Raw genomic sequence first — 26,558 nt, 5'->3', positions numbered from 1 at the left:
AGCAGAAGCGAGAACTGTAGCTACAGTAGAGATGTAAAAACATACCTCCGTCGAAATCTGGGGGTCCTTATATAGGGCTCCCCAGAGGCGCGTGCACGCTCCCCGAGATGTGCACACCCCTCGAAGCATACCTGGAATGAGTGTGTTAGGAAAGCGTGTCTGACACTATACCTCAATAGTAGGAGCATATCCCTGATGCGACAGTGAAAGTTTCCACCGTATAATTCTCTGTTCGACCAGGCCGCTGGCCATGCCTCTTGTCGGCGATACTGGTTCCTAGGAAGATCTCGCCACCTGCTCCCTCTGTCTTTTACCAGGCCGAGCTGAGGAACCACTCGACTAGCGCTTTTCCCAGGTCGAGCGGAGGAACCACTCGGCTAGCGCCTTTCCCGGGCCGAGCGGAGGAACCACTCGGCTAGTACCTTTCCCGTGCCGAGTGGAGGTCCGTCGGTTGACGGCCTTCAAGCGGATGCCCGCTCGGTCGAATGTCGTGGCTACTGTTGGCCGAGCGGGTGGCCGCTCGGCCTCCGTTTCTTCTTGCTTTGCCTTATGAGTGTCGGAAACTCGGCGTCAGGCCGAGCTGTCGAGATGTCGAGTCGGCTAATCCTTCTGCTGATTAGGAAGGTAACCCCCGCCCGGGTCGAACGTCTGTCGGGTGTTGACCACTTTGGCCTTCTGTCAGTCGGGCCCCCTCCTGTTACCAACGGATCAGTTGATATCTTTACTAAGCCATTATCCAAATAATATTTCAACAAGCTAGCAAACAAACTTAATATCAGAGATCTCTCATTGAATTTATCCATGGGTAAAAGAAAATCATTCAATAAACCAAATCAAAATTAGGATGTAATAATTATTAAAATAAATCAATTAACTAGTTTTCTTTTCATTATTTTATCAATTGATCAAGTATGTAATGACTCCCTCTATATATATAGTATAACTCATGGACAAATTAATTAAAAAGTTTATTTTATTATCTCTTCTCTTTCGTCTAATTAATTTAACATTAACTACCTTGAGGACTCCGCCTCAGCTCTGCCAAGGATTCTGGTCGAGCTGTTCATCTATCATATCCGATCAAATCGAGAGGACTCGACTTTGAATCACACTAATTAATTAATACAGATCAGGGATCCATCGAGTCGAGGGGACTCACAATCCGATTGACTGGACCACTCGATTGAACTATACGACCGTGTTAACCCTGAATATTGACACCTCCTTAAATTTTAACCGTCATTTTAGTCGGTTCTCTTGACTTTAACTCCCTCTTCGAAGACCTATCCTCTTTACGTATCATCCTCCTCAACAATGATCTTCAAAAAAAACTAAGCACGTCTATCCGTTTGTTAACGGATGGCTTGGCCAACGGACCATAACAATCACTAAGCAAAATAATGGTACGTAGCATATCTTCCCCCTGGATTCTTCCTCTACCACTTGTCGTGCATATCTCCGCATCATATATATATATTCACTGAGCTGATTCCAGATTGGATTCGCATCCACCTGCAGCACCATGTGCTCATCACTAGGACATTGCTGCTCCTAATGGCAAGCTCCCATGGCAGTACTCATTGGAGTGCATGCAGATGGGCTACAGGCTGGGAGTGGCGACGGCAGGCCAGCCGGCCACCCTACTGAGCTTGATTCAGGGTGACAAAATAAAATGATTCACTGCCACAAAACAAAGTCAGAATAATGGGGACCTAGAGTAATTGATGTCTCCCCCTGGGTGCTCGTACTGTGCAGGGAGACAAAAGTTGCTAGAATTGAGCACTTTTAGTTTGAGTCAATGCTAAATGTGAAAGAAAAAAAAAATAAAGGTGAAATAGAAAAGGAGACTAATGAGACTTTAATCTGAGTTTTATGGTATTAATTATGGTAATTGGGTTATAATGGTATTGATATTGCATGAGGATAGATTTTCTTTTACTCATGCCCACATAAGAATAAGAGAGAGTATAAATCTAGGATCGAGATTGTACTTCACTAAAGTGGAAGATAACTCGACAAATATCTCTCGTTTTCATCTATTGAGTACACGTGACCAATTCAATACCAAATGCGTACAATTTGGTATTTGGGACCGCCACTCGCAACAGATAGCCCGTGCCATATCCCTCGTTTTCATCTATTACATTGGGCACATACCCATCCCGCAGTGAATACGTAGCAGGCAGTCAAGATACGTCTCTGGCTCGCATGCACAAGGAATGGCCTAAACAGCAATCCACTAACATGTTATCGCATGCATGAAAGATTCGACATGGTTTCGGCATGATTAACTGCACTTTGGAGTGGGAAGAAATTAGGAGGTGCAGGCAGCAAAGCGCACTCACTACAGACGAACGAACATCAGCACATAGATCGTGAGAAAAAGCAACACATGAATTCATGATGTTTGTGATTAGGACAGTCATTGTCTCTTGACTTGTTACTTTGACCTCCGTCGGCTTGTGCGTGCGTGGAGTGGACAGCAGTGTTCAGTGGTTTGTTAATCAGATATATCGAAAGGATCGATTTGATTTGATGGGATTAATGGAGATGTGCAGATTGAAGGATTGTTGTTAATTATCGTGTCCAATTGCTATTAGAATTTTGTAAACATTTTCTACAAATACCTTAAAGTTGGAGCCGTGCATCAATTGTTACATACTTAATTGAGTGAGAGGATAAAAACTCAATCACAAACTTTTTGTCGAGTTTTTTTTTTCTCTCATTTCTATTTTGTGAAGTTAGGAGTACGCCGTGACGGTGCATGCGAACATGTGAATGAGGTCACTTTGATCTTCTCCAATTGAGACTTCCAACACTCCTCGATGTCTCCGGCAATCCGGCTCGCGTCCAGCGACACGCCTAAAAGGCCCCGTTTGGTGAATCCGAGAGCGTAGAGCCCTTTGTCCCCCAATTTACACCCTCCGCCGAGCCCACCTTTCTCCTCGATCACCTCCTTCGCCTGCCATGCACGCCGGCCGGCCAAAGTCCGAACCACAAATCAGCAAGAGCGCATGCAACAACTTAGCTTGAAACCACGTACGGCGTCTATATATATATACCTTGAGCCAATGCGGCAGGTTGCTCCTGTAGCCGGTTGCTAAAATTACCGCATCGAATTCCTCCGCCGCGCCGTCAGCGAACTCAGCGCCGTGCTTCACGAGTCTCTTAACGCCTGATGGCCGCACCTTGATGCGTTGGGACTTGATGAGGGCTAGCGCGCCGGCGTCGAGGACAGGGGTCTTGCCGGCGAGTGCCTTGAGTCGCAGCGGGCCGAGCCGCGGCCGCCGCAGGCCAAACTTGGCCGTGTTGCCGAGCACTAGACGAGCGAGGAGCAGTAGCAGCGCGTCCACCACCCGCAGAGGAAGCCACTTGAGAAGCCACATGGCCAGCCCGAACGTGGAGAGGCCGAGCATCTCACGGGGCAGGACGTGCACCTGCGCGCAGACAATTTTATGATCATTCATTCATTCATCATCTTTCTTCGCATGCCAAAAACTTACTAATGTCGATAGCTACCATCACAGACTCAGCAATTTGGGTAATGCGTGTAGCTATCAGTGGAGCACGTTGATTATATTTAATTTATATTTCGTGCAATAATTAATGAAAAGGGAAATCGCACCGAGTCTCTGACGACGATGGTAGGCTTGGCGGCGTTGTTGCAGAGGTCCAAGCACACCTCCATGCCCGAGTTGCCGCAGCCCACGACGAGCACTCTCTTGCCGCGGAACGCCTCGCCGCTCTTGTAGGAGCTGGTGTGCACGATGGGCCCTCCGAAGTCCGCCGATCCTTCCAACTCCGGCGCCACCGCCTCCGCGTTCTCCCCTGTGGCCGCCACCAGCCAGCGGCACAGGTACTCCCGCTTCTCCGCCGGCGATCCCTGCGTGGCGGCCGTCCGCACCCGCCAGAAGCCGAGGGCCTCGTCGTACTCGGCGGCCACCACCGCCTCGTTGAAGCGCGGCCGGACGCCGTGCTCCCGAGCGTAGGCCTCCAGGTAGGCCACGAACTGGCGCTTGGTCGGGTAGGTGGGGAAGCAGGAGGGGAAAGGCGTGAGTGGGAGCTCGCAATGCTTCTTGGGCAGGTGGAGGCGGAGGCGGTCGTAGGTCTTGAGCTGCCACAGCGAGGCGATGCAGTGGGCCCGCTCCAGGACCACGCTCGGGATGCCCTTCGCCCGGAGACAAGCGGCCACGGCCAGCCCTGACGGACCGCCGCCGACGATGATAGGCCCCGGGATGACTAACGGCTCCTTCCATGAAGTACAAAGCCCCTGCAGAGATCCGGACAATGGATCATGAACCTGTTGGCCCTCGGCCTCCCTCCCTCCACCCATGAACGATCCTATCAAGCTCTCCATTAACTTCTGAGCTAAGATCAAGCGAGGTGGAGATGGTGAAGAGCGAGCATGTACTACTACAATATATAAGTTATACTTATTGACATTTTTTTTAAAAAAAAATATTGTTATAAATATTTTATAATAATATTTATTTATTTTAAAATAAAATATAATATTAGATTATTTACATGATAGGTTGTCCAATGTTTTAGGACTCTGAGCGACAATGGACATGAGCGATCAAAAATTTATTTTTTTTATAATTATTCTTTCTTTTCTTTTAAATTAAAATAAAATTCTATTTCTCTCTCATATTATTACATACAACAATGATTGTGGTAGTGATGTTATAAAGTTATTACATAGTAGTTGTTATAATATTATAATAATCAGTAGCTACTACAACTATAAAAAAATTGTTACAATGGTACAATTATTATTATAACGCAGTATCTACATAATAACTATTATACGTTGTAATAGTTATTACAGTAGCTGTTACAACAGTGCAGTAGTTACTACAACATAGTAGCTACGTAATAACTGCTACACATTATAATAGATACTGCATAGTAGTTACAAAGTTATAGTAGCTACGCCACTTTTAAAAATCAGCATTATAGTGTTTGTTAAGAAGAAATGATAATTTTATTTTGATTTAAGAAGAAAAAGAGAAAAGATGTTTATTTTAATTTAAGAGAAAAGAGAGAAAAGTTATTATGTGTATATAAGAGAAGGATTAAAAATTGAGTTTTGACAGTGTCAGATAGTCCATGTCAGATTTCGCTCACGGATCGCAGACACCATATCAATTTCCAATATTAATAAATATTATCATTATTTATATAGATTAATGATTTTTTAAACATATTAACTTTGTTTTTAAATTTTTGTGTTACATTATTGAAAGTTTAATAAGGGTCTTCTTGTGATTCCGGAAAATATTTGGATGTGTTTACAAAACTGCAATATATGTAAAAAGCCATCGTCCATTTTCTTCTAGCCCTAACCCTCATCCATCGCGTCACCACTGCAAACGCTACCGCCGCACGCCGACGCCGCGACGGCCGCATGCTGCCGTAGACATAGCCGTTGCGTGTGCTGTCGTCTCTGTTGCTCCTTAGACTGATACGCTGCTCTGCTCGCTGTCGTTGCCGCACATCGGAGTCACCGCCATTACTGATTTCCGCAGGAAAATCCTTCAGCGGAGGGAACAGCAAGTAAAGCTCTTCATCCGAACGCGCCGCTGCGTTGCATTGCTGCCGCCGCACGCCATCTTTCACCGGAATTTTTTCCAGCGGAGAGAGAGAGCAGCGAGCACGACTTGGACCCTTCAACCGATTCAGGTGGAGGTTTTCCTACTTGTCTCATTATAATTATCTTGTGCATGCGCATGATTAAATATAGAACATTAATGATATTAGATAACCATGATAATATCTTTAAAAGGTGCTTGATTATGAAATAAGGGGTAAATAAATGTAGTGTATTTTCCTGCTTGATTCTCTTAACAAATTACTAAGTGCATGATTAATCAGATAAAATAGATTTTACTTTTAGAAAGTAATTAGCTATGATCATTGTTACTCTTGTTACTTGAGAAACTTCCCTTAGCTTGCTTGTTCTATTCATATCCTAGTTGTTTAGCTATTCTACCTATATCCCCTTGAGTTTACCACTGAGGTTATCAAAAGATAACTCTAAATTATAAGAAGATTAGGAAAACCTAGGGTAGTCCCCTTAAGGAATTGAAGCTGTCATTAAGGCATTAAAACATGTTAAAATAAATTATATAATTAATTATATTAAATTAGGCAGATAATAGATAAATCATACAAGTGAGCTTGATTATGTACTTCGGAGGAATCATGTGATGTATCAAACTAAGTTAACAATGAAATAAATGCAACTCGGTTATCATGAATCTTCAGCTCTATACTTTATAAAAGTGCATGACTACTTTTGCCAGAATAAGAATATAATAAATCCTTATAATTATAGAGCATTGGCCTTGCGCTCAAAAAAAACTCTTGAGTCTTTTCGCATGTTCATAGGCTTCGTCCATGTTGCATGAGATACTTTACTCACTAGGTAAATTGCGGGTCGTTCACTTTATTCATATGTGAGGCGCATTTCGAGTGGAGACATTTCCTTTGACCTCTAGATTCATGGACTTAAGGCGATCTTCAATATTTGGACAATATTACAGGATGATCTTGTTTAGGGATGTTCAGTGATAGTGTTGGAGATGGTTTCTATTAGGTTTATATATATAATAAAAATATTATCCAAGATTAAGTAGTTGTAACTTTAAGTGTTGATAAAATAAGTATGGGATTTTGTAGACATGTTCAAAGGTGGGTGATAAATTACTTAGTCATAAGAATTGAATCGATTAGGGTAGGTGTAAGAGGTAGAGGGAGACTAAAGACTCCCTAAGGAAAACTTTAATTGATATTGAAAGATAATTTAATTGATTTGAATATTACCAGTAATATTGTCTTTCATAGAACTCAATGACAGGATGAATTCCATGTACCCAAGCCTAAATAGTTGTGACAAATGCTTGATAGAGAGGGGCTTATCAAGCCATCTGTTAATAGTCCTATGCCCCTTAGGCTAATGAAAAAAAAAGCCTCTCTATAAGATTGTGATACTGATACAGACCCTAAATGTTAGGATGACAATTTTATAAGATTGTGATACAACCTTGAACAGTTGGGATATAACTTATTTTTGTAAAACATTATTTTTTATCCATTTCTATTAGTTGCAATTCCGAGTTGAACTATTTTGAATATCAGCAGTAACCATGGCTATCTTTTTCTAGTAAGTAAGAACATCAGAGGCTATGTTTCGCCATTCTATTCAGATGCCAATTCAACATGTAAGATCGGGCATTAATGTCATAGCAAAACGTGCTATCTCCTCATCATTTGTATTTTGTCAGAGATTAAAGCAAACAGGTAGAAAATATCAATCTCTGCATTAATGTCTCTCTTTCCTTTAGTATTTCTGGTTGGTAAATTTTAATTGGTATGTTTGTGCAGAAAATGATATTGTGCAGATGTTCAAGTTTCCAAGCATTCCAAACAATGAACATAGCTTGATAGAATACCAAAATCATCAACGGACAGGCCGTGCATTAGATCAAAGGTTCTTGAGAATACTAAAGATTTTTAGATGGGGTTCAGATGCAGAGAAGGCATTGGAGGTTTTAATGCTACGGGTAGATCGTCGGTTGGTTCGAGAAGTTCTCAATACTGATGTTGATATTAGCACTAAGATGCAGTTTTTTCGATGGACTGGCAAAAGGAAGAACTTTGTGCATGACACAACAACATACATGGCCTTGATTCGCTGCTTGAACGAAGAGGGATTATTTGGTGAGGTGTGGAAGACTATCCAAGAGATGGTTAAAAGCCCTTGCTTAATTACACCAGTGGAACTATCAGAGATCATTCGCATCCTAGGTAGAGCAAAGATGGTGAACAAGGCATGCTCAATTTTTTATCAGATAAAAGCGCGCAAGTGCAAGCCCGATTCTCATGCCTATAACACTATGATTATCACAATGATGCAAGAAGGCCGTCATGAGAAGGTGCATGAGCTTTATAATGAGATGAGCAATGAGGGAAATTGTTTTCCTGACACAGTGACTTACAGTGCGCTGATTATGGCATTCTGCAAACTAAGTCGTGAAGATTCAGCTGTTAGGTTACTTGAGGAGATGAGAGAAAACAAATTGCATCCCAATACCAAAATCTATACTACACTAATAGAACTGTATTTCAAATTGGGTAAAGTTGAAAAGGCACTAAATTTGTTCCAGGATATGAGGAATCAATGTTGCATACCTAATGTTTTCACATACACTGAATTGATAAAGGGCCTTGGCAAAGCAGGAAGAACAGAAGAGGCCTATGATATTTTTCTTCAAATGCAAAGAGAAGGTTGTAGGCCTGACACAGTCCTAATGAATAATCTTATGAACATTTTAGGCAAGGCTGGACGATTGGATGAAGTTTTTAATATTTTTGGGAAAATGGAAAATTTACAGTGTGTACCAAATGTTGTTTCCTATAATACTGTCATTAAGGCACTTTTTGATTCTAATGATCATGCATCAGAAGTTCCTTTATGGTTGGAGAAAATGAAAGAAAAAGGAATTGCTTCCAGTGCTTTTACTTATTCAATTCTTATCTCTGGCTTTTGCAAAACAAATAAACTGGAGAAAGCCTTGATGCTTCTGGAGGAGATGGATGAGAAGGCGTTTCCTCCATGCCCAGCAGCATATTGTAGCTTAATTGATGCTCTTGGAAAAGCTAAGCGTTATGATGCAGCCAGTGAATTATTTCAGGAGCTAAAAGAGAATTGTGGCTCCTCCACTTCTAGGGTCTATGCTGTCATGATCAAGCATTTTGGAAAATGTGGTCGTCTAAATGATGCACTAGGTCTTTTTGAGGAAATGAAGCAACTGGGTTGTGTACCTGATGTCTATGCCTATAATGCCATCATGTCTGGTATGGCGAGGATGGGAATGGTAGATGAAGCTCAATCTATGCTTCGAACAATGCAAGAACAAGGTTGTGCTCCAGACATAAATTCTCTCAATATCATTTTGAATGGCGTGGCAAAATCTGGTGGACCATTGCGTGCCATGGAAATGCTCTCGAACATGAAACAGTCTAATATCAAACCAGATGCGGTGTCATATAATACAGTTCTTGGTGCTCTAAGCCGTGCTGGTATGTTTGAGGAAGCAGCTAAATTGATGAAAGAGATGAGCTCACAGGGTTTTCTGTACGATCTCATTACATACTCATCTATACTTGAGGCGATTGGAAAAGTTGATGACATACCAACTAACTCAGTTTGAAATCTATTTATCATCTTTGCTTTGGATTGTTAGGCTACAACAAGCTAATTGAGTCGCAATGCTTGTTCTGAGCAAATGCATTGAATCCCTTATGCCCCTCTTTTAGACTAATGCATATTAAAAGAAAAAAATTACAAAAGCCCAAAGGCTGCTCACATGCCAACAGAACTCTTGTTTTTTTCTTTCCTGTTCCCTGCTTCTCTTTTGTTCCTTGTTCCTACAATCTACTTTTTCTTCTGCTCCTCTTCTCTTTATGCATAGACCCTCCTTTCAATCTCCTTCCCACCCTAATTCTTCTCTTGTTTCTGAATTTGTTGGTGTCAACTGATATGTTGCCCAAAAGATTGTGCATTGGCAATCGATCAGGTAGCCAACCTGACCTCCTCCACTGGAATAAGGTAAACCATGTTTTGTTTCATTGTTTTGTTTTATATGATACTGGTTTATTGCTGTTCTATAATACCGTATGCAAAAAAAAAAAGCACATATTTTTAACAAATTTTAGTAATTGTATCTTTTACAATTATTTATCCAATTATCTGTATATATTGACTTTTCATAATTCATTTGTTCTTGTATTTTCTTGTAGCACAATAATATTTGCATTGTGTTTGTTAGGTTGGGTTATTTCATGGAGGGTTGAAGATGCTTGCTGAGCCAAACAAAATTTTAATGCACGGAGTCATTTCGACTTACCCATACTCCCATGCCAAAAGAACAAAAAACTACAAAAACTTGATGCAGCACGGTTCATGGTGTTTGTAAACTTTTGTCACATTGCATCGACTTAGTATCATGGGCATTGGAAAATATAATGTCATCTGTCTAATTACAAGAAGATGCCCTTCAAATAGTTTAGCACACAAATGAAAACACAAATATGGAGATGAGGTTCTATTGAGCTCACAGTAGAGAAAATTTTCCAAGCTCAGTTTGGTGTTTCTGCTACAAGGCTTTTTGGACTTTGATCTATTGGATCATATACAGAAATGAGAGAGATGGAGGAAGTATTGGCAGTGACGGAGCAACATGTTGAAGAGGAACAAAGGGCATCCAGGATATGCAAACAAGCAAAAATCCAAACTGAGAGTTCAATAAGAAGATGGAGGCGGGGAACTGCAAGTTTGAGGAATTGAAATTGACATTGAAAAGAGGTACCATGCATGAAAGAACCATTTCTTAAAGGTTCTAGAAGAGAAATCAAAGACGCCAGATAGAGATGAGGCTTGGAGATCAGAGTGCAGTATATTTGTTTTCCTTGTGTCCGCTTCTCAACTATTTAGTTGACGAGATATGGGTGTCAATATTGCATATTGTTTATTAAAACAATATGATCAAGATTGTTGGTCATATGATTACCCCAAACCGTATCAGAAAGTGCAAAATTTCCAACCCATGCAATATCACTATTTGGGCCTTGCAAGCATGAATGAGGAGAAAAATGAAGGAAGTTGATTGCTCTATCATCTGTTTTTTTAGTGGTTATATTTGGCAGTTCATCCTAGGTTGGTATCTCTTTATCCCAAGTCATTTGGTTGATCTGTGACTGTTGCATAAATACTCACCATTGCATTTGTCTTTTTTTTTTTTTAATCTTTTCTCTCTTTCTACCTTTAATGAGTTTTTTGTTTTCCATTTTAATCTCTTAGGTTGGTTGTTTCAGAAAGTACTATCAGCAAAACCATGATTTATCATTTGTCACTTGGCCCATTTTTTTTCCTGTACTTGTTTCATTTTGGCATTTGACCATCTTGTGCAAGTGTAACCTTATGATAATGCAAAACTCAAAGAACACTCGGTATTTTGTCATGGATCAAATGCACTGCAGTGTGTCATCGAAACGGTGACTTGAAAAAGGGCCTTAGTTGCACCTGAAATGGATGGTAATATTCCTCCAATTACAATGAACCTATGTCTATTAGACTGTAAACAGTTTTGAAATTAGTTGGTTCAAGGGGCTGTGCCATGCATGTGGCTTAGCAATTTGCTCCACCATGAGATATGGTGGGAACAAGCACATTCATCAGACTGAAACGAGTGGATTATAGTTTTCATTGATCAACACACATTCGAAGATGAAAGATTGCATTATTAGTGTTCGAAACCCCCTGGATCCTGGTTGCAGTATGCGGGGAGTTCCAACTTTGGTTGTTTGTTCCACCCGCACATTTGGCATCCGAAACCTTCAACTTTCTCACAGTCAAAGGGGAGCTGCTGCATAGCCCCGACTCACCCAGCCGCGAGCAAAACTGCTGATGTTTAGTGTTGGTAGTTCATGGTAATGCTTCTGTAACCTCTTGCTGCTGCATGTGTGCTCTTGAGAAACCCCCGCTCAAGTGACGAATATATGCAGTGTTCTGGGACGAATATTAGGCAACACAGTTTTCCTACTAGTCTTTCAGATCAAAGAAAATGTGTTTTCAAACAGTTGAATACATTCACTTGATTGTAGAGATTGTTATTGATTTAGATTTTCTTGATTGTAGGAATTGAGATTGATATTGATTGAATTCCCTGATTATAGGGATTGAGATTTATTTTTTCTTTTGCCTCCTTATCTACATGTAAGTAGATTAACGGTGAATACAAATAGATTTTTTCGGTCTCTTCTACATGGTCTCGGAGCAAGGTTAATCTTTTTCTGATCTATTTTTGTTCTTTTTCGTTCTCTGTCGTCATTACCAGAAACCCTTATACTGTTGAGTTGCTTGTTGTTGTGTCACTATTAGCTCTCTCCTTTTGACCTTATCTAATTTACTAGATCTCACGCAGTTGGAGTAAGCAGCGGATTGAAATTTCTTGATCAACCGGCAACTTGATCCTAGATGCTGTTGGATCGTTAGAGAGGGAATCAATCAGCATTGTTCTAATTCATTGCTACTCAGGTTTCTGTCTTTGAATTTCTCTTATGATGTCTTCATATTCTAAACCTAATTTGGCTACTACTATCAATTGAATGGTGTCAACTATCTCTTATGGTTGTGTTCATTTGAACTATGCCTATTTACTCACAAGATCATATTCTATCCGACCTTCCTGACTCTAAAGATTCAAAATATTTGGAATAGATTTTAGATGACTATTCTGTTATGGTTTGACTTCTCAATAGAATGGAGGAGTCTATGAGCACTAATGTTATGTTCGTGGGAATTGTCAAAAAGATGTGGGATGCTTTACGTGGCATGTATTCGAATGACAAAAAATGTTTATCGAGTTTTTGAATTATATGAAAAACTTTTCTCTCTTTGCCAAGACGGTCAATTTGTTAGTAATTATTTTACTACTCTTAAGGGAACTGTTAATGAAATTTGGTTATACCATATGCTCTCTTGTGATGCTCAGACTTGAAAGAAATTTGGTTATACCATATGCTCTCTTGTGATGCTCAGACTTGAAAGAATCAGTGGGAGAAATTTTTGGTCGCAAAATTCTTATCCGATTTAAATTCTACTCTATGACTGATTTGGGATAATCTGTTGGCAAGTGATAACATTCTCATGTTATTGAATGCCTTGTCCCAAGTTCTTTGTATGACGATGGGTTGTCTTGACACTTTTTTTTTTTCATCCTCTGACACTTCGGTTATGGCTACTTGTGGTCGCGGGTTCTTATAGGGTCGCGATCGTGGTCGTGGACCTGATACCACTAAAAAAAGGTTGCTCATGTGTTCACTGTGGCTGATCCAACCATGTCTCCAAAAAGTGTTGGGCGATGTTTGACTGGATTAATAATGCATCTACCGAACTATCAACTCCATCATTGGACACTGGTGATCACGATGATATGATTTTGATTTCTCGTACTTATTATGAGAAATTGCTTTGCTCTTCTGCTAGTACTCCCTCACCACTGCTGCCTCATCCTCTACAGATGTGTTTGTTGTATCTCATGATAAGTCTTGGATGTTGGATTCTGGTGCTCCTACTCATATTACTGGTAATAAGTCTGTTTTCTTACTTTTTTGTTTCCTCATCTTTATTTTCTATCTGTCTAGCTAATGATACTTATTCTATGATTACGGGAATAAGTGTTATCAAGCACAATGCAAATATCACTCTTGATAATATTTTTCTTGCACCTAAATTTTTTGTTAGTTTTCTATTCATAAGTCAACTAACAAAACTCACAACTATTTTGTATCTTTTTTATCCATCCTATTGTATTTTTCATGATTTGTAAACGAAGAGGATGATTGGAGGACATAAGCATGATGACCTATACTATCTGAATTTGGTTACACTTGTAAGTTCCTAGACACTCTCAGCGATTGTCTCCTTATCAGTGATATTGTCGTTTAGGTCACCCATCTTTTTCCATTCTTAAAAGTTTAGTTCCCGTTCAATCTACTAATTTCCAGTGCGAGTCTTATGAGTTTGACAAACACCATCATACTTCTTTTCCTTCTAGAATTGATAAACGTAGTTCTTTTTCATATGAACTTATTTATTGTAATGTTTGGGGACCTAATAGAGTTGAGTATAGAGGGAGCTTTCAATATTTTATAATTTTTGTTAATGATTATTCTCGCATAGCATGGTTTTTGTTGGTGCTCGACCTAGGTTTGATCAGTATTTTGATGTGTGTGTCAAAGAGTTTAAGTTAGCCTTTCACATGTATTTGATATGTGTTTGAATCTTACAAGACTTGGTGAAACACATGAGGAACTTGGTGCGACCAAGTTTGGGAAGCTCATCCTAGGGTTCAGATCCTTGAGTCGGTGAAGAATGGTGGAAGATATCCGAAGGACCGCCGGACGAGGAGCAACGAAGTGAAGCTGAGGGAAGCGGACTTCAAGGCAACGTGAATGGTGCATGGAAAGGAGCCGCGGGCTCGGGTGCATCTGAGGGACGAAGGCCGAGGAAGAGGACTTCAAAGGCGACTCCGAAAAGGATGAGTGTGTGTGAATGTAATGGATCAGTCGACCGGTACTTGGACCAATTGACTGATCCAAATTCACGAACATCATAGAATGGTTCTGTGCTCGTTGGCTGCAAAGATTAGTCGATTGGTGTTGACACCAGTCGACTGGTATATGGCCGTTGGCAGAAAATGAGTTCTATAGAGAGCCGTTGGCTATGTCTAACGACTACATCAGTGGATCAGTCAACTGGTACATGGACCAGTCGACTGGTGCCGAGATGAGTTGATTTGTTGTTCAACTCTCTCCTATTTATAGGAAGCTTTGGGGCATGAAGGAGGTTACTCATGCTTATTGAATAACTCCTAAGTCTTTGCCCAAAGCTTCCAAGTTTTCTCTTCCTCTCCAAACCTAAATTTCATCTGGTAAAGAGGAAGAGACTTTTGTGAGAGGTTTGCTCCACCAAGAAGGAGAAAGTTCTAGCCGAAGATTGTCAAGGACTAATCCACCGAAAGATAAAGGGATCGTCCACCTTAAGGACAAGTCGTGGAGTAGGAGCAAACAATCTCTGAACCACGTTACATCAAACTTGTTAGCGTTTGTATTCTTGTTTGCTTTCATTGCTTTAGTTTTTGTATTTCCGCTTGCGTACTAACGTCTTGTAGAGAAGTAATCAAATTAGTGGTGACCTAGCTATCTAACCCCCCTTCTAGCCAGCTACCGATTGCCAACAGTTATATTGATTCAAAAATAGAAGTAATGTTTCTGAGGTGTTAACATCATTTTATAATGAAATAAAAACTCAATATTTTGTTGTCTTATACATTCTTCGTACCGATAATGCACTTGAGTTCACTCCAAAAATTGTGTCTATATTTTGTGATTCTCATGGTATAATTCATCAAATCTCTTACTCATACACTTCCCAACAAAATGGTGTTATTAAACATAAACACCATCATATTTTAGAAATAGCTTGTACTCTTTTTTGTCACATACATGTTCCTAAGTTTTTGTGGGGTGATGTTCTCACAGCTTATTTTCTTGTAAATAAGATGTCGTTTACTATGTTACATGGGAGTATCCCCTTCTCTTGTCTTCTTCCTGACAAATCCATTTTCTCAATGCCTTATCGCGTATTTGGTTGTGTTTGTTTTGTTTATATTTTACTCCAGGTGAGGATAAATTGTCTTTTCGTTCTATTAAATGTATCCTATTTGAATAATCTCACACACAAAAAGTGTTGGTGTAATTTCTCTAGGTCAAGGTTGACCAGTTTGACTAAGTTTGAGTTGGCTTAAAATTGAGACTTGATGTTTGAGTTTTGATATTTGACAATATATGGAGATTGCAGGTACAATTGTCTATTTAGATAAATTGTTGATGTAATTTTCCTCTAGTCAAGGTTTGACTAGTTTGATGTGACGAAGAATCAAGTAGGTCAAGATTGACCAGATACTTGACTAGGAAGTCTTAACTAGATGTTAGGCAAGGGCAAGACCAACAAGAAGGTTGGCAGAAGAAGAAAATCTAAATGGATAAATGTTGACGAAAATCCTGGTGAGTAGAGTTAGGTGAAAAACCCTAGTGAGCGAAGCTAGGTATATGAAAAATTCTTATGAGTGAAGCTAGGTGAAAACTCCTAGTGGGTGAAGCTAGACAGATGGAAAATCATGATGAGTAAAGTCAAGTGAAAAACCCTAGTAAGTGAAACTAGGCAGATGAAAAATTCTGGCGAGTGAAGTCGGGTGAAAAGCCCTAGTGAGTGAAGCTAGGCAGATGGAAATCCAAGTGAGTGAAGCTAGGTAATGAAAAGTCTGTTGGTGCAACATCCCTCAGGTCAAGGTTGACCTGGTTGACCAAGTTGAGTCTTGGTTTGGGTTTAGATGTTTGACAATAAGATATTGATTGAAGAAGAGTCAAGTAGGTCAAGGATGACCGGATACTTGACTGGGAAGTCCTAACTGGGATGTTAGGCAGGAGGAAAATCCTGGTGAGTGAAGCCAGGTGAAAGACCTAGTGAGTGAAGCTAGGCAATTGGGAAGTCCTAGTGAGTGAAGCTAGGCAGGAGAAAAATCCTGGTGAGTGAAGCCAGGTGAAAGACCTAGTGAGTGAATCTAGGCAATTGGGAAAGTCCTGGTGAGTGAAGCCAGGCAAGAGAAATCCAGATGGGTCAAGGTTGACCAGACATCTGGTGAGAGTTCAAGTAGGTCAAAGGGATTGACCGGATACTTGGCACGAGGAAGAAAAGTCCAAGTAGGTCTTAGGGAGTGACCGGATACTTGGCAAGAAGAGAAAAGTCCAAGTGGGTCAAAGAGATTGACCAGACACTTGGTGAGAGAATCCTAGCTGGCCAAGGGTGACCGGATGCTAGGTCTTATGTACCAACAAGTCATGGTTGACTAGATGTTGGTTTAGGGGGCTTTGGGCTTGGTTTTGGGCAAAAACAAAGGTTTGGATTGATCCGTGGATTGATCCAGCAGGTTTGGATCGATCAGTGGATCGATCCAGAAGATCTGGATCGATCCACCGATCGATCCAGAAGATCTGGATCGATCCACCGATCGATCCGGTGAGTCCCCACGAACAGAACCTCTCTGGATCGATCCCTGGATCGATCCAGAGGTCCCAATCGATCAGTGGATCGATTGGGACGCTGCTGCTTCGCGCGATAAGTGCTGGATCGATCCGTGGATCGATCCAGAAGTTTTTCCAGAGAAAGCGCTCTGGATCGATCCGTGGATCGATCCAAAGCCTCCCCAATCGATTGGGAGCAATCCAATCGATTGGGATTCGACCGTTGGCGTCGTTTATAGCTGTTGGCGTGCGATTTCTTCAGCAGAACTTCACCGATTCATTCCAGATTCAACACAGCTCCTCCCCAGCACTCTCTAAGCTCCTCACCGCCAGTTCTTGAAGGTTCTTGGAGGTTCATCCAAGTCAAGAGGCGAGTTGCAACGAGAAGAAGAAGAAGCTAGGGTTTTTACTGCATTTCTTGTAAGCTTTTGCTTATTCTTTACTACCTTTTCTTCTTCTTGTACTGAGAGTCTTGTAGGGCTTCTCCGCCCTCGGTAGTTACCGAAAAGGAGTGTTTTCATAGTGGAGGGTGCGTGCGTGGTGTGGATCCTTGGATTAGTCATCTCCGTTGGAGGTGGATACCAAGTAAACTCCTAGTGTTAGCGTGTTTGTGTTTGTTTATGTATTTTCCGCTGCGCATCACTTTGAAGAAACAAGCAACGAAGCACGACGAGCACACGCGAAGCTATTCACCCCCCCCTCTAGCTACTTTTTGGTCCTAACAAGTGGTATCAGAGCGAGGCCGCTCTTCACCGGTATCATCGCCGGAAGGGTCAAGCATATCAAGAAAAGCTAGAGGATGAAGAAGTTGGAGCAAATTCTTCAAGTTCAAGACTTTATCAAGCTCAACTTCAAGATGCAATTCCAAGATGGGCTTGGATTTGACACAAGGGTGGCTCCACCATACACTTCTACGAGTTTCGATTCTTGGAAATCAAGAATCGAAAATTTTCTTATGATGGAGATAGAGCAATGGTTTGCTCTAATGGAAGGCTTCAAGGCTCCAAGAAATTCAAAGGGCAAAGTTCTAAAGAAAAGCAAATGGAGCCCGGAGCAAGTCCAAAGGTGCGAGGCAAATGACAAAGTGACCAAGCTTTTGGTCAATTTATTGCCAAGCACCATCCTTTGCAAAATTGGAGAGTTTGAAGATGCAAAGGAGCTATGGAGCAAATTGGCCAAGCTTCATAAAGAGATCCCCTCCACTGTACAAGATCATGAAGAATTTAGAGAGGGTGACTCTTTGGAGCAAGACCAAGAGGAGGACTCCGAGGTTGAGAGATGCTCAACCTCCGAAGAAGAGGAAATCCAAGAAGCTTCATCCTCAAGGGAATGCAACGAAGGGAACAAGGAGGGAGCATACTCCTTGTTTCATGTTCAAGATGATGAAGCCTCCACCTCTAGGATTGAGGGGGAGCAATCCTTGGTGACTCCAGATCAAGAAGAAGGAGAAGCTTCTACATCCGGGTCAAGTGAAGAAGAAGAAGATGGTGCCACCTCCGAAATTCAAGAAATAGCAAATAGAGGAGCAAGTGCCATCCCTACACAAGAAGGTATAAATGTTTCAATTAAAAATAAAAATCATATAATATGTTTTGAGTGTAGGGAAAGTGGGCACTACAAGAGCAAGTGTCCCAACTTGGCCAAGAAGAAGGGCAAGGAGAAGCCCGAGGAGACCATTCCCGAACAAAGAAGAGCAAGGAGCATATCATATGCTTCTCTTGCAATCAAAGGGCATTACCGAGTCAATGCCTCAAGGGAAGAAGATGGTCAAGGCTCAAGGAGGCATTAGTCAAGGGGAGCCCAAGGTAAAGAAGAAGGTAACATTTATTGAGCCTACTCCTTTACATTATGGTAAAAAGCATGATAGTTCTAATTTTTATCATTTTAATGCGATTTACCATAAGAATAGGAAGCATGAGGGCTTTAAGGAAAAGCATGTGGCCCTACATGCCAAAACTACTACACCTAAGGCTAGGAATGTAGGTAAAAGTCTAGGCAAGAACTCTAAGGATTGTAGCTACAAGCCTAGAAACAAAAATGCTCATGGACTTAATGGAAAACCAAAAACTAAGGACTTAGTGATGGAAAATCAAGTCTTGAGGTCAAGACTTGATAAAATGGAAAAGACCCTAAGAAGGATGGAAAATATCTTATTAGGCCAAAATGAGCATAGCCTAGGTCTAGGAGCACAAAGGTCATCCAATGGTCATAGAGGTTTGGGATACAAACCCAAAGCTAAAAAGGATGTGCCTAGTTATCATAGGGTTCCATATAGCTATGGAACAAACCCTAAGTCTAGAGGTCAAGTCCAAGATACAAGGGAAGATATCCCTAGAAGTATCTTTGCAACCAAAGTGACTAAGACTTCTAAGAAGTCTAAGAAAGTCACTAACAAGGTCACAAGAGAGGCTATCCCTAGAGTTGACCTAGAAAATGTGACCAAGGCTTCTAAGAAGCTCAACAAGGTTACTAGGAAGGTATCTAGGGAAGTTATCCCTAGTGAGTACCTAGAGCATCCAAGGAGCACCAATAGGTGTTGGGTTCCTAGGAGCATCTTCTCTACCCCATAGATGGGTTAGAGAGTGTCAACTCCGATTAGAAGGGTAGTTAACCCAACTTTGAGGAAATTGACACTCAAGGAGCATTTTCAAGGTTTTGTTAACCTTTGAAAATGAAATGGAATTATTATTTACTCCTTGAAAGAGTAAAATGTGCCTAATGGTGGAAAATTGATTTTATCTTAAAAAGGCATAAATTGGGAAAACCTAGAGAAATACCAAGTTGGGATTTTGGTATTCTCTTATAAATTTTAAGGCACTCCGGGCCTTGATTTATGTGATTACTCTTGAGGAAAAATGGAATATGCCAACATTTGAGGATAAGCTTAATTTCAATTGGCATAAATTAATCAAGAGAATTAGAAATGCCCATTTAGGTTTTGGCACTCTTTTGAAGCACTTTGGGCAATCTAGGGTTTAAGTTTTAGGATTAGCTAAGATTAACGATACTTAGATAGGTAATCTAGGTATATTTTATTTATGCTAAACCTTGCCATGATTGTTTGCTCATAATATGCCATGACATCATATTTTATCTTATTTGTATTTTGCATTCATGACTTATCATGAAAAATACAAAAATACCATGTCATGCCATACATACATCATGTAGTTATAGGAATCTTTCTTTTGAAAGCTATTTTATTTTGATGTATGCCATAACATTATCATGCATTATGTTTATTTCCTTAAAAATTAAGGACATATGGCATTAGTTAAACAAGTGGCATTTGTTTACAACAAGTGGGATAAACAAGTGACATTTGTTTAACAAGTAAATCAACAAGTAACATCCTTTGTGGATGTCTACCTCTCAAAATGCCTAGATAGATATGCATGATCCCTAGAATAGGGCAAAACCAAAATCTTACATCTCACAAAGACCTATAAGATGACTTGTATGTGTTTCAGTGCACATTAGATACAAGTGAGATGTTAGGATGATGAACAAAACTCAAGATGTTGATTTAGTGCATTCTTTTGAGTTTTAAGTTCATCAAAACACATAGTTATGTGTTTTCCCATCATTGGGAAAGCTAATGTACAAGTCATGTGCATTATGCCCAAGGAACATGATGGGATATTGGTTTTGAAAATGTTTTTAAAATGTTTTTGGAAAACTTTGGTGAAGGCTATCTTTTGATAGTAATCACCATTGAATAGTTAGACACAAACTTGAAGAAAACACTAAAGTTTTGCAAGTTTTCAAGTTTGTGTCAATCTTTGAAAATATAAAGTATTTTCATAGAAAGCTATTTTTCCATGATTAAGTATGCCCTAAATAATGTCTACACGAAATTTCATGATTTTTGGATTTTTGTAGAATTTTCTAGGGGTTTCTGAAGTTGACTGAAATGGAATTTCAGCAACTATCAGAACTCCGATCGATCCATGGATCGATTGGAGTTCCTGAATCGATCCGTGGATCGATTCAGAAGGTAAATCTCGCGAGCAGAAGCTCGCTGGATCGATCAGTGGATCGATCCACACATACTGAATCGATCAGTGGATCGATTCGGTTGGTTCAATCGATTGGATCCCAACTCCAATCGATCCAAGTTGCTGATTTTGGCTGGGAAGGCCTGACTTCAGCATCTTTGAACCATGGTTAGTCTATGTAACCATTCCAAACCCTTAAAATACATTTGTATACATAAAAAGGGTGTTTTCGTGTTGAAAACAAGGATGGAATGGTTAAGGAAGACTTCATTGAAGTTTAGGTTGAGGTTTGTTTCAAATTTTGAACATTTGAACCTCAAAACTTCTAAATCTGGGTTTCCTAAAGGTTTAGGGATTCCAAGTCATTGTTGGTGCAATGACAGAAGTTACCACCATGTCTTTAGGGGGAGGGACTCTTTAAAGGCATGAAAATTATTTTTCATGAACCTTGGAAGGTGGTTAACCTTCTTTAAAGAAAATGCTCATGGACGAGCTTTTGAACTTGAAATGGGGAGTGGATATCCTCATTATTTCAAGTGGGAACTCAAGATGTTAGAAAATGCTCAAGGTTGGGTATTTGTCTACATTGAGGAAGAAGTTAAGGATAAATGAAGGGTATGGGACCTTCATTATCATGTTGGTTCAACGAGTGAAGTTGTAACCAATGATGAGCAACTCTTCAGGGGGAGAGTTTTCAACAAAAGGATTTGTTGAAGTGTGCCCAAAGAGGGGGCATAGGTTGATGTGTGCCAATAGGGGGAGAATGAAAGGACGTGTGAAAGGGAGTAAGTTAGGCTTTCATTATCTAAGAGGGAGTTTTCCCTCTTGGGGGAGAATGAAAAGCTTAACTTATGCTTTCATTACCTAGTGGCATGAAGAATGAGGCTATGGGATTAGCCTAACTTACATGTGGCATTGTAAGTGTTATTGTGGTATTGTCAAACATCAAAAAGGGGAAGATTGTTGGTGCAACATCCCTCAGGTCAAGGTTGACCTGGTTGACCAAGCTGAGTCTTGGTTTGGGTTTAGATGTTTGACAATAAGATATTGATTGAAGAAGAGTCAAGTAGGTCAAGGATGACCGGATACTTGACTAGGAAGTCCTAACTGGGATGTTAGGCAGGAGGAAAATCCTGGTGAGTGAAGCCAGGTGAAAGACCTAGTGAGTGAAGCTAGGCAATTGGGAAGTCCTAGTGAGTGAAGCTAGGCAGGAGAAAAATCCTGGTGGGTGAAGCCAGGTGAAAGACCTAGTGAGTGAATCTAGGCAATTGGGAAAGTCCTGGTGAGTGAAGCCAGAGAAATCCAGATGGGTCAAGGTTGACCAGACATCTGGTGAGAGTTCAAGTAGGTCAAAGGGATTGACCGGATACTTGGCACGAGGAAGAAAAGTCCAAGTAGGTCTTAGGGAGTGACCGGATACTTGGCAAGAAGAGAAAAGTCCAAGTGGTCAAAGGGATTGACCAGACACTTGGTGAGAGAATCCTAGCTGGCCAAGGGTGACCGGATGCTAGGTCTTATGTACCAACAAGTCATGGTTGACTAGATGTTGGTTTAGGGGGCTTTGGGCTTGGTTTTGGGCAAAAACCAAGGTTTGGATTGATCCGTGGATTGATCCAGCAGGTTTGGATTGATCCGTGGATTGATCCAGCAGGTTTGGATTGATCCGTGGATTGATCCAACAGGTTTGGATCGATCAGTGGATCGATCCAGAAGATCTGGATCGATCCACCGATCGATCCGATGAGTCCCCACGAACAGAACCTCTCTGGATCGATCCGTGGATCGATCCAGAGGTCCCAATCGATCAGTGGATCGATTGGGACGCTGCTGCTTCGCGCGATAAGTGCTGGATCGATCCGTGGATCGATCCAGAAGTTTTTCCAGAGCACAGAGGCGCTCTGGATCGATCCGTGGATCGATCCAAAGCCTCCCCAATCGATTGGGAGCAATCCAATCGATTGGGATTCGACCGTTGGCGTCGTTTATAGCTGTTGGCGTGCGATTTCTTCAGCAGAACTTCACCGATTCATTCCAGATTCAACACAGCTCCTCCCCAGCACTCTCTAAGCTCCTCACCGCCAGTTCTTGAAGGTTCTTGGAGGTTCATCCAAGTCAAGAGGCGAGTTGCAACGAGAAGAAGAAGAAGCTAGGGTTTTTACTGCATTTCTTGTAAGCTTTTGCTTATTCTTTACTACCTTTTCTTCTTCTTGTACTGAGAGTCTTGTAGGGCTTCTCCGCCCTCGGTAGTTACCAAAAAGGAGTGTTTTCATAGTGGAGGGTGCGTGCGTGATGTGGATCCTTGGATTAGTCATCTCCGTTGGAGGTGGATACCAAGTAAACTCCTAGTGTTAGCGTGTTTGTGTTTGTTTATGTATTTTCCGCTGCGCATCACTTTGAAGAAACAAGCAACGAAGCACGACGAGCACACGCGAAGCTATTCACCCCCCCTCTAGCTACTTTTTGGTCCTAACAAAGTCCTGGTGAGTGAAGTCGGGTGGAAAATCCTAGTGAGTAAAATTAGGCAGTGAGGAAGTCCTAGTAAGTGAAGTCATACAGTTGAAAATCCAAGTGGGTCAAAGATTGACCAGACACTTGGTGATTGGAAGTCTAAGTGAGTCAAAGTTGACCGAACACTTAGCATGAGATGGTAAGTCCAAGTGGGTCAAGGTTGACCGAGCATTTTGCACGAGGAGAAAAGTCCAAGTGAGTCAAAGGATTAACTGGACACTTGGTGAAGAAGTCCCAGCAGGTCATGTTTGACCAAAATCTAGGCAATGAAGAGTCCCAATAAATCACGGTTGACCGGATGTTGGGTAAGGAGCTCTAGGACTCTAGTTCATGAGCTAGGGTGCTGAATCACTTAGGGTAAGCGATTCAGAAGCTCTTAAGCGATCAGGGTGATCACTTAAGGACTTCTCTACGAGAAAACATAAAGGGTCGTAATAGATTAGGGTAATCGATTACGCATGCTTAATCGATTAGGGTAATCGATTATACATGCTTAATCAATTACTGTAATCGATTAAGTAATGTTCGCGAGTACACAGAGAGGTGCCTAATCGATCATGCTAATTGATTAGGCACATCTTAAACAATTAGGACAATCGCTTAAGAAGCTTTCTGTTTGAAACTGAAGCTGCGGTAAACTATTAAGCAAGGAAGATTAAGCGCTTATGACCCTCTCGCGATTGAATGAAAGGGTTCTTAATCGATTTGGCTAATCGATTAAAAACACTTAAATGACTAGAGTAATTGCTTAAGCTTGAAAATATAGTCGTTTGAAGTAGGTTGTTGACGTGGTAAGCGATTAAGAAGAGCCTTAATCGATTAAGATGCCAACGGTAATCCTCTCTACACTGTTTTAAACAACTTTTTGCTCAAAGATTCACACGACTTCACACCAGTTCTTGGAGGCTTAGAGTGAAGTGTTGCTGCACTTCTAAATTCATTAAAAGGTGTCTACAAGCAAGAAGAAATAAGTTAGGGTTTCATTTGCTATAAATCTTGTAAGATTTCTTATTGTATTATCTTCTTCTTGTATTTCTGTATGTGAGCTTGTACGAGGCTTCTCTGCTTTAAGATTATTTCCGAGAAGAAGCTCTTACATAGTGGATGTGTGAGAGATGGTCGGATTCTTGGATTAATCACCTCATTTGAGGTTGATACCAAGTAAATCCTATTTGTTAACATTGGAGGAGCTTAGCTTTAAGTATTCCACTGCAAATCATTATCATCAAAGCGAAGTGAGCTATTCACCTCCCCTCCTCTAACTCCGAAATGTGCCAACAAGTGGTATCAGAGGAAGGTTTCTCTTCACCGGACTCATCGCCAAAAGGATAAAGAGCTAGAAGAAGAAGTTGAAATCCTAATTTCAACAAGCTAATGGCTAGCATCAAGCAAGCTCAACTTTAAGATGGTGTTTCGAGATGGACTCAGATTTGACACAAGGGTGCCTTCACCATTCACATTGATGAGTTTCGATCTTTAGAAATCAAGGATCGAGAATTTCTTGATGGTGGGGATAGAGCAATAATTTGCTTTAATGTAATGCTTTGAAGGTCCAAGGGATAGCAAAGAAAAAATTATCAAGAAGAGCAATTGGAGCAATGAACAAATCCAAAGAAGCGAGAGCAATGACAAAGTGTCCAAATTGTTGGTCAATTTATTGCAGAGCAACATTTTAAACAAGATTGGGGAATACCAAGATGCCAAGGAGCTTTAGAACAAATTGACAAAGGTTCATGAAGATCCCTCCATTATACCAAATCAAGACAAATCCAAAGAGGGAGATTCAATAGATCAAGAAGAAGAAGATTCATCCTTAAGAGAGCATCAAGGGAAAGGAGTATACTGTTTGTTTGATGTGCATGAGGATTCGGAGTTGAGAGGTGCTCAACATCTGAGGAGGAAATTCATGAAGCCTCCATCTCAAGATTGAGGGGGAGCATCATTCGTTAACACTGAAGCAAGAAGAAGCGTCTATCTCCGGGTCAAATGAAGAGGAAGATGGTACCACCTCTAAAAATCAAGAAAAATCAAATGTAAGATCAAGTGTCACCCCTACATGCGAAGGTATAACCATTTCAAATTGTAATAATAAAAATCACATTATATGCTTTGAATATATGGAAAGAGGACACTACAAAGGTAAGTGTCCAAAGTTGACCAAGGAAAGGGGGTCAAGTGGCACCAAAGGCTAAGGAGAAGTTAAGAAAGGTCGACCCCGTGATACGGAAAGGTAAGGAGTGTTGGGACCTTGACGTCCGCTAGAGAGGGGTGAATAGCGTCTCATCCAAATTGATCGTTTCCTCTAACACGTTTATGTAACGTGGTTCAGAGATCACTTACTCCTACTCAACGGCTGTCCGTAAGGTGGACGATCCTGATCCGTCGGTGGATGACTCCCTAGAAAACCTCCGACTAGCTCAAGCTCCTTGTCGGTGGAGAAACCTCGCCACAACCACTTGAATACAAGCGCACGGATCACATGAGGGCTTAAGAGACTCTAATAGGCTTTAACCAAGTCTATTTTATCAACTTCAACCAAGCTTCCAATACTTGGTTATATAGGCCACGAGTTGAAAAATCCCGCCTACTAGTCGACTGACAAAACTATCAGTCAACTATCTTCTGTGGAGATTCGACTGTTACAATCCAACGACTCGATACCAGTCGACTGATACTTCCATCAGTCGACTGCTCCACACTAACCGAACGAACAGAAGTATTTTGTTCACTCTTAATCGACTGTCTGGTCGACCGCACCAGTCGACTGATGAAAACACTAGTCGACTGCTACAGTGCTGCTACAATAATGCTACAGTAACCCCTAATCCTAGGATTTAACCCCTGAGTACATTCACTCAGCACTCGTCCTCCCCCGACCAACCTAGATCTAGCCTTCTAGCCTCCTCTATCAGTCTTGCGTCCCTTGGATGTCTCCCCATCCTTCACGTCTTCCCTTCTAGAGCTTCCATCGGCCTTGTCATTATTGTCGGATCTTCCTTTGCCAAGAGGTTGCACCTCCGAGACTTCATCTATTACCAAGTCACACTTGGACTTACGTTGCCAAGACTACATGCTTGGACTTACACCGCCAAGACTCATCCTTGGACTTTCCTCCTTTGCCAAGATCACCCTTGGACTTTCCTTGTTGTACCTGTATCTTGCACACTCACAATGCATATCAAATACAACAATAAACATAATTTAAACCTTTTCCCAAATATCAAAACCTAGGGTACTCAGATTGCTCCAACAAGGAGCACATTGTGTGTTTCTTGTGTAGCCAAAAGGGGCATTACTGGAGCAAATGCCCATGGGGGAGAAAATTGACTAGGGTCAAAAGGGGAAGCTCAACTAAAGGGGGAGCTCCTAAGAGTAAATCCAATGTATCATTTGTTGAAG

At 41.1% G+C, this 26,558-nt stretch overlaps 2 protein-coding genes across 3 annotated transcripts; one reads left to right on the top strand and one right to left on the bottom strand.

Annotated features, from left to right (window-relative positions):
• Positions 1-2,597: 2,597 nt before the first annotated feature.
• On the bottom strand, positions 2,598-4,377 carry LOC122016301 (indole-3-pyruvate monooxygenase YUCCA6-like). The gene is made up of 3 exons (XM_042573550.1): positions 3,626-4,377; positions 3,063-3,437; positions 2,598-2,962 (listed from the first exon to the last, which is right to left on the bottom strand). The coding sequence occupies exons 1-3, from the start codon at positions 4,355-4,357 to the stop codon at positions 2,729-2,731; spliced, it is 1,341 nt and encodes a 446-aa protein (XP_042429484.1). The 5' UTR covers positions 4,358-4,377; the 3' UTR covers positions 2,598-2,728.
• A 973-nt stretch (positions 4,378-5,350) lies between these two features.
• Positions 5,351-10,919, top strand: LOC122016408 (pentatricopeptide repeat-containing protein At3g16010-like). 2 transcript variants are annotated; one of them, XM_042573693.1, is made up of 5 exons: positions 5,351-5,685; positions 7,170-7,305; positions 7,390-9,616; positions 9,837-10,723; positions 10,868-10,919. In XM_042573693.1, exons 2-3 carry the CDS (start codon positions 7,191-7,193, stop codon positions 9,216-9,218), a joined length of 1,944 nt encoding a protein of 647 aa, XP_042429627.1. In that variant the 5' UTR covers positions 5,351-5,685; positions 7,170-7,190; the 3' UTR covers positions 9,219-9,616; positions 9,837-10,723; positions 10,868-10,919. The 2 variants fall into 2 exon arrangements, with proteins under 2 accessions (XP_042429627.1, XP_042429626.1); XM_042573692.1 differs by having other exon boundaries at positions 9,837-10,919.
• The last annotated feature ends 15,639 nt before the right edge of the window (positions 10,920-26,558 follow it).

Source organism: Zingiber officinale, chromosome 8B (genome assembly GCF_018446385.1).
Source record: "Zingiber officinale cultivar Zhangliang chromosome 8B, Zo_v1.1, whole genome shotgun sequence".
Lineage (NCBI taxonomy): Eukaryota > Viridiplantae > Streptophyta > Magnoliopsida > Zingiberales > Zingiberaceae > Zingiber > Zingiber officinale.
The sequence above is the reverse complement of the archived record's forward strand: the minus strand, read 5'-3'. Positions and strand labels throughout refer to the sequence as shown.

Excerpts from the sequence above, each read along its gene's own strand:
- LOC122016301 (XM_042573550.1), bottom strand. The coding sequence starts at position 4,357 with ATGGAGAGCTTGATAGGATCGTTCATGGGTGGAGGGAGGGAGGCCGAG. Across the intron at positions 3,438-3,625 it reads CCATCGTCGTCAGAGACTCG|GTGCACGTCCTGCCCCGTGA; the intron begins GTGCGATTTCCC and ends GTCTGCGCGCAG. Across the intron at positions 2,963-3,062 it reads ACCTGCCGCATTGGCTCAAG|GCGAAGGAGGTGATCGAGGA; the intron begins GTATATATATAT and ends CGTGCATGGCAG.
- LOC122016408 (XM_042573693.1), top strand. The coding sequence starts at position 7,191 with ATGTTTCGCCATTCTATTCAGATGCCAATTCAACATGTAAGATCGGGC. Across the intron at positions 7,306-7,389 it reads TCAGAGATTAAAGCAAACAG|AAAATGATATTGTGCAGATG; the intron begins GTAGAAAATATC and ends ATGTTTGTGCAG.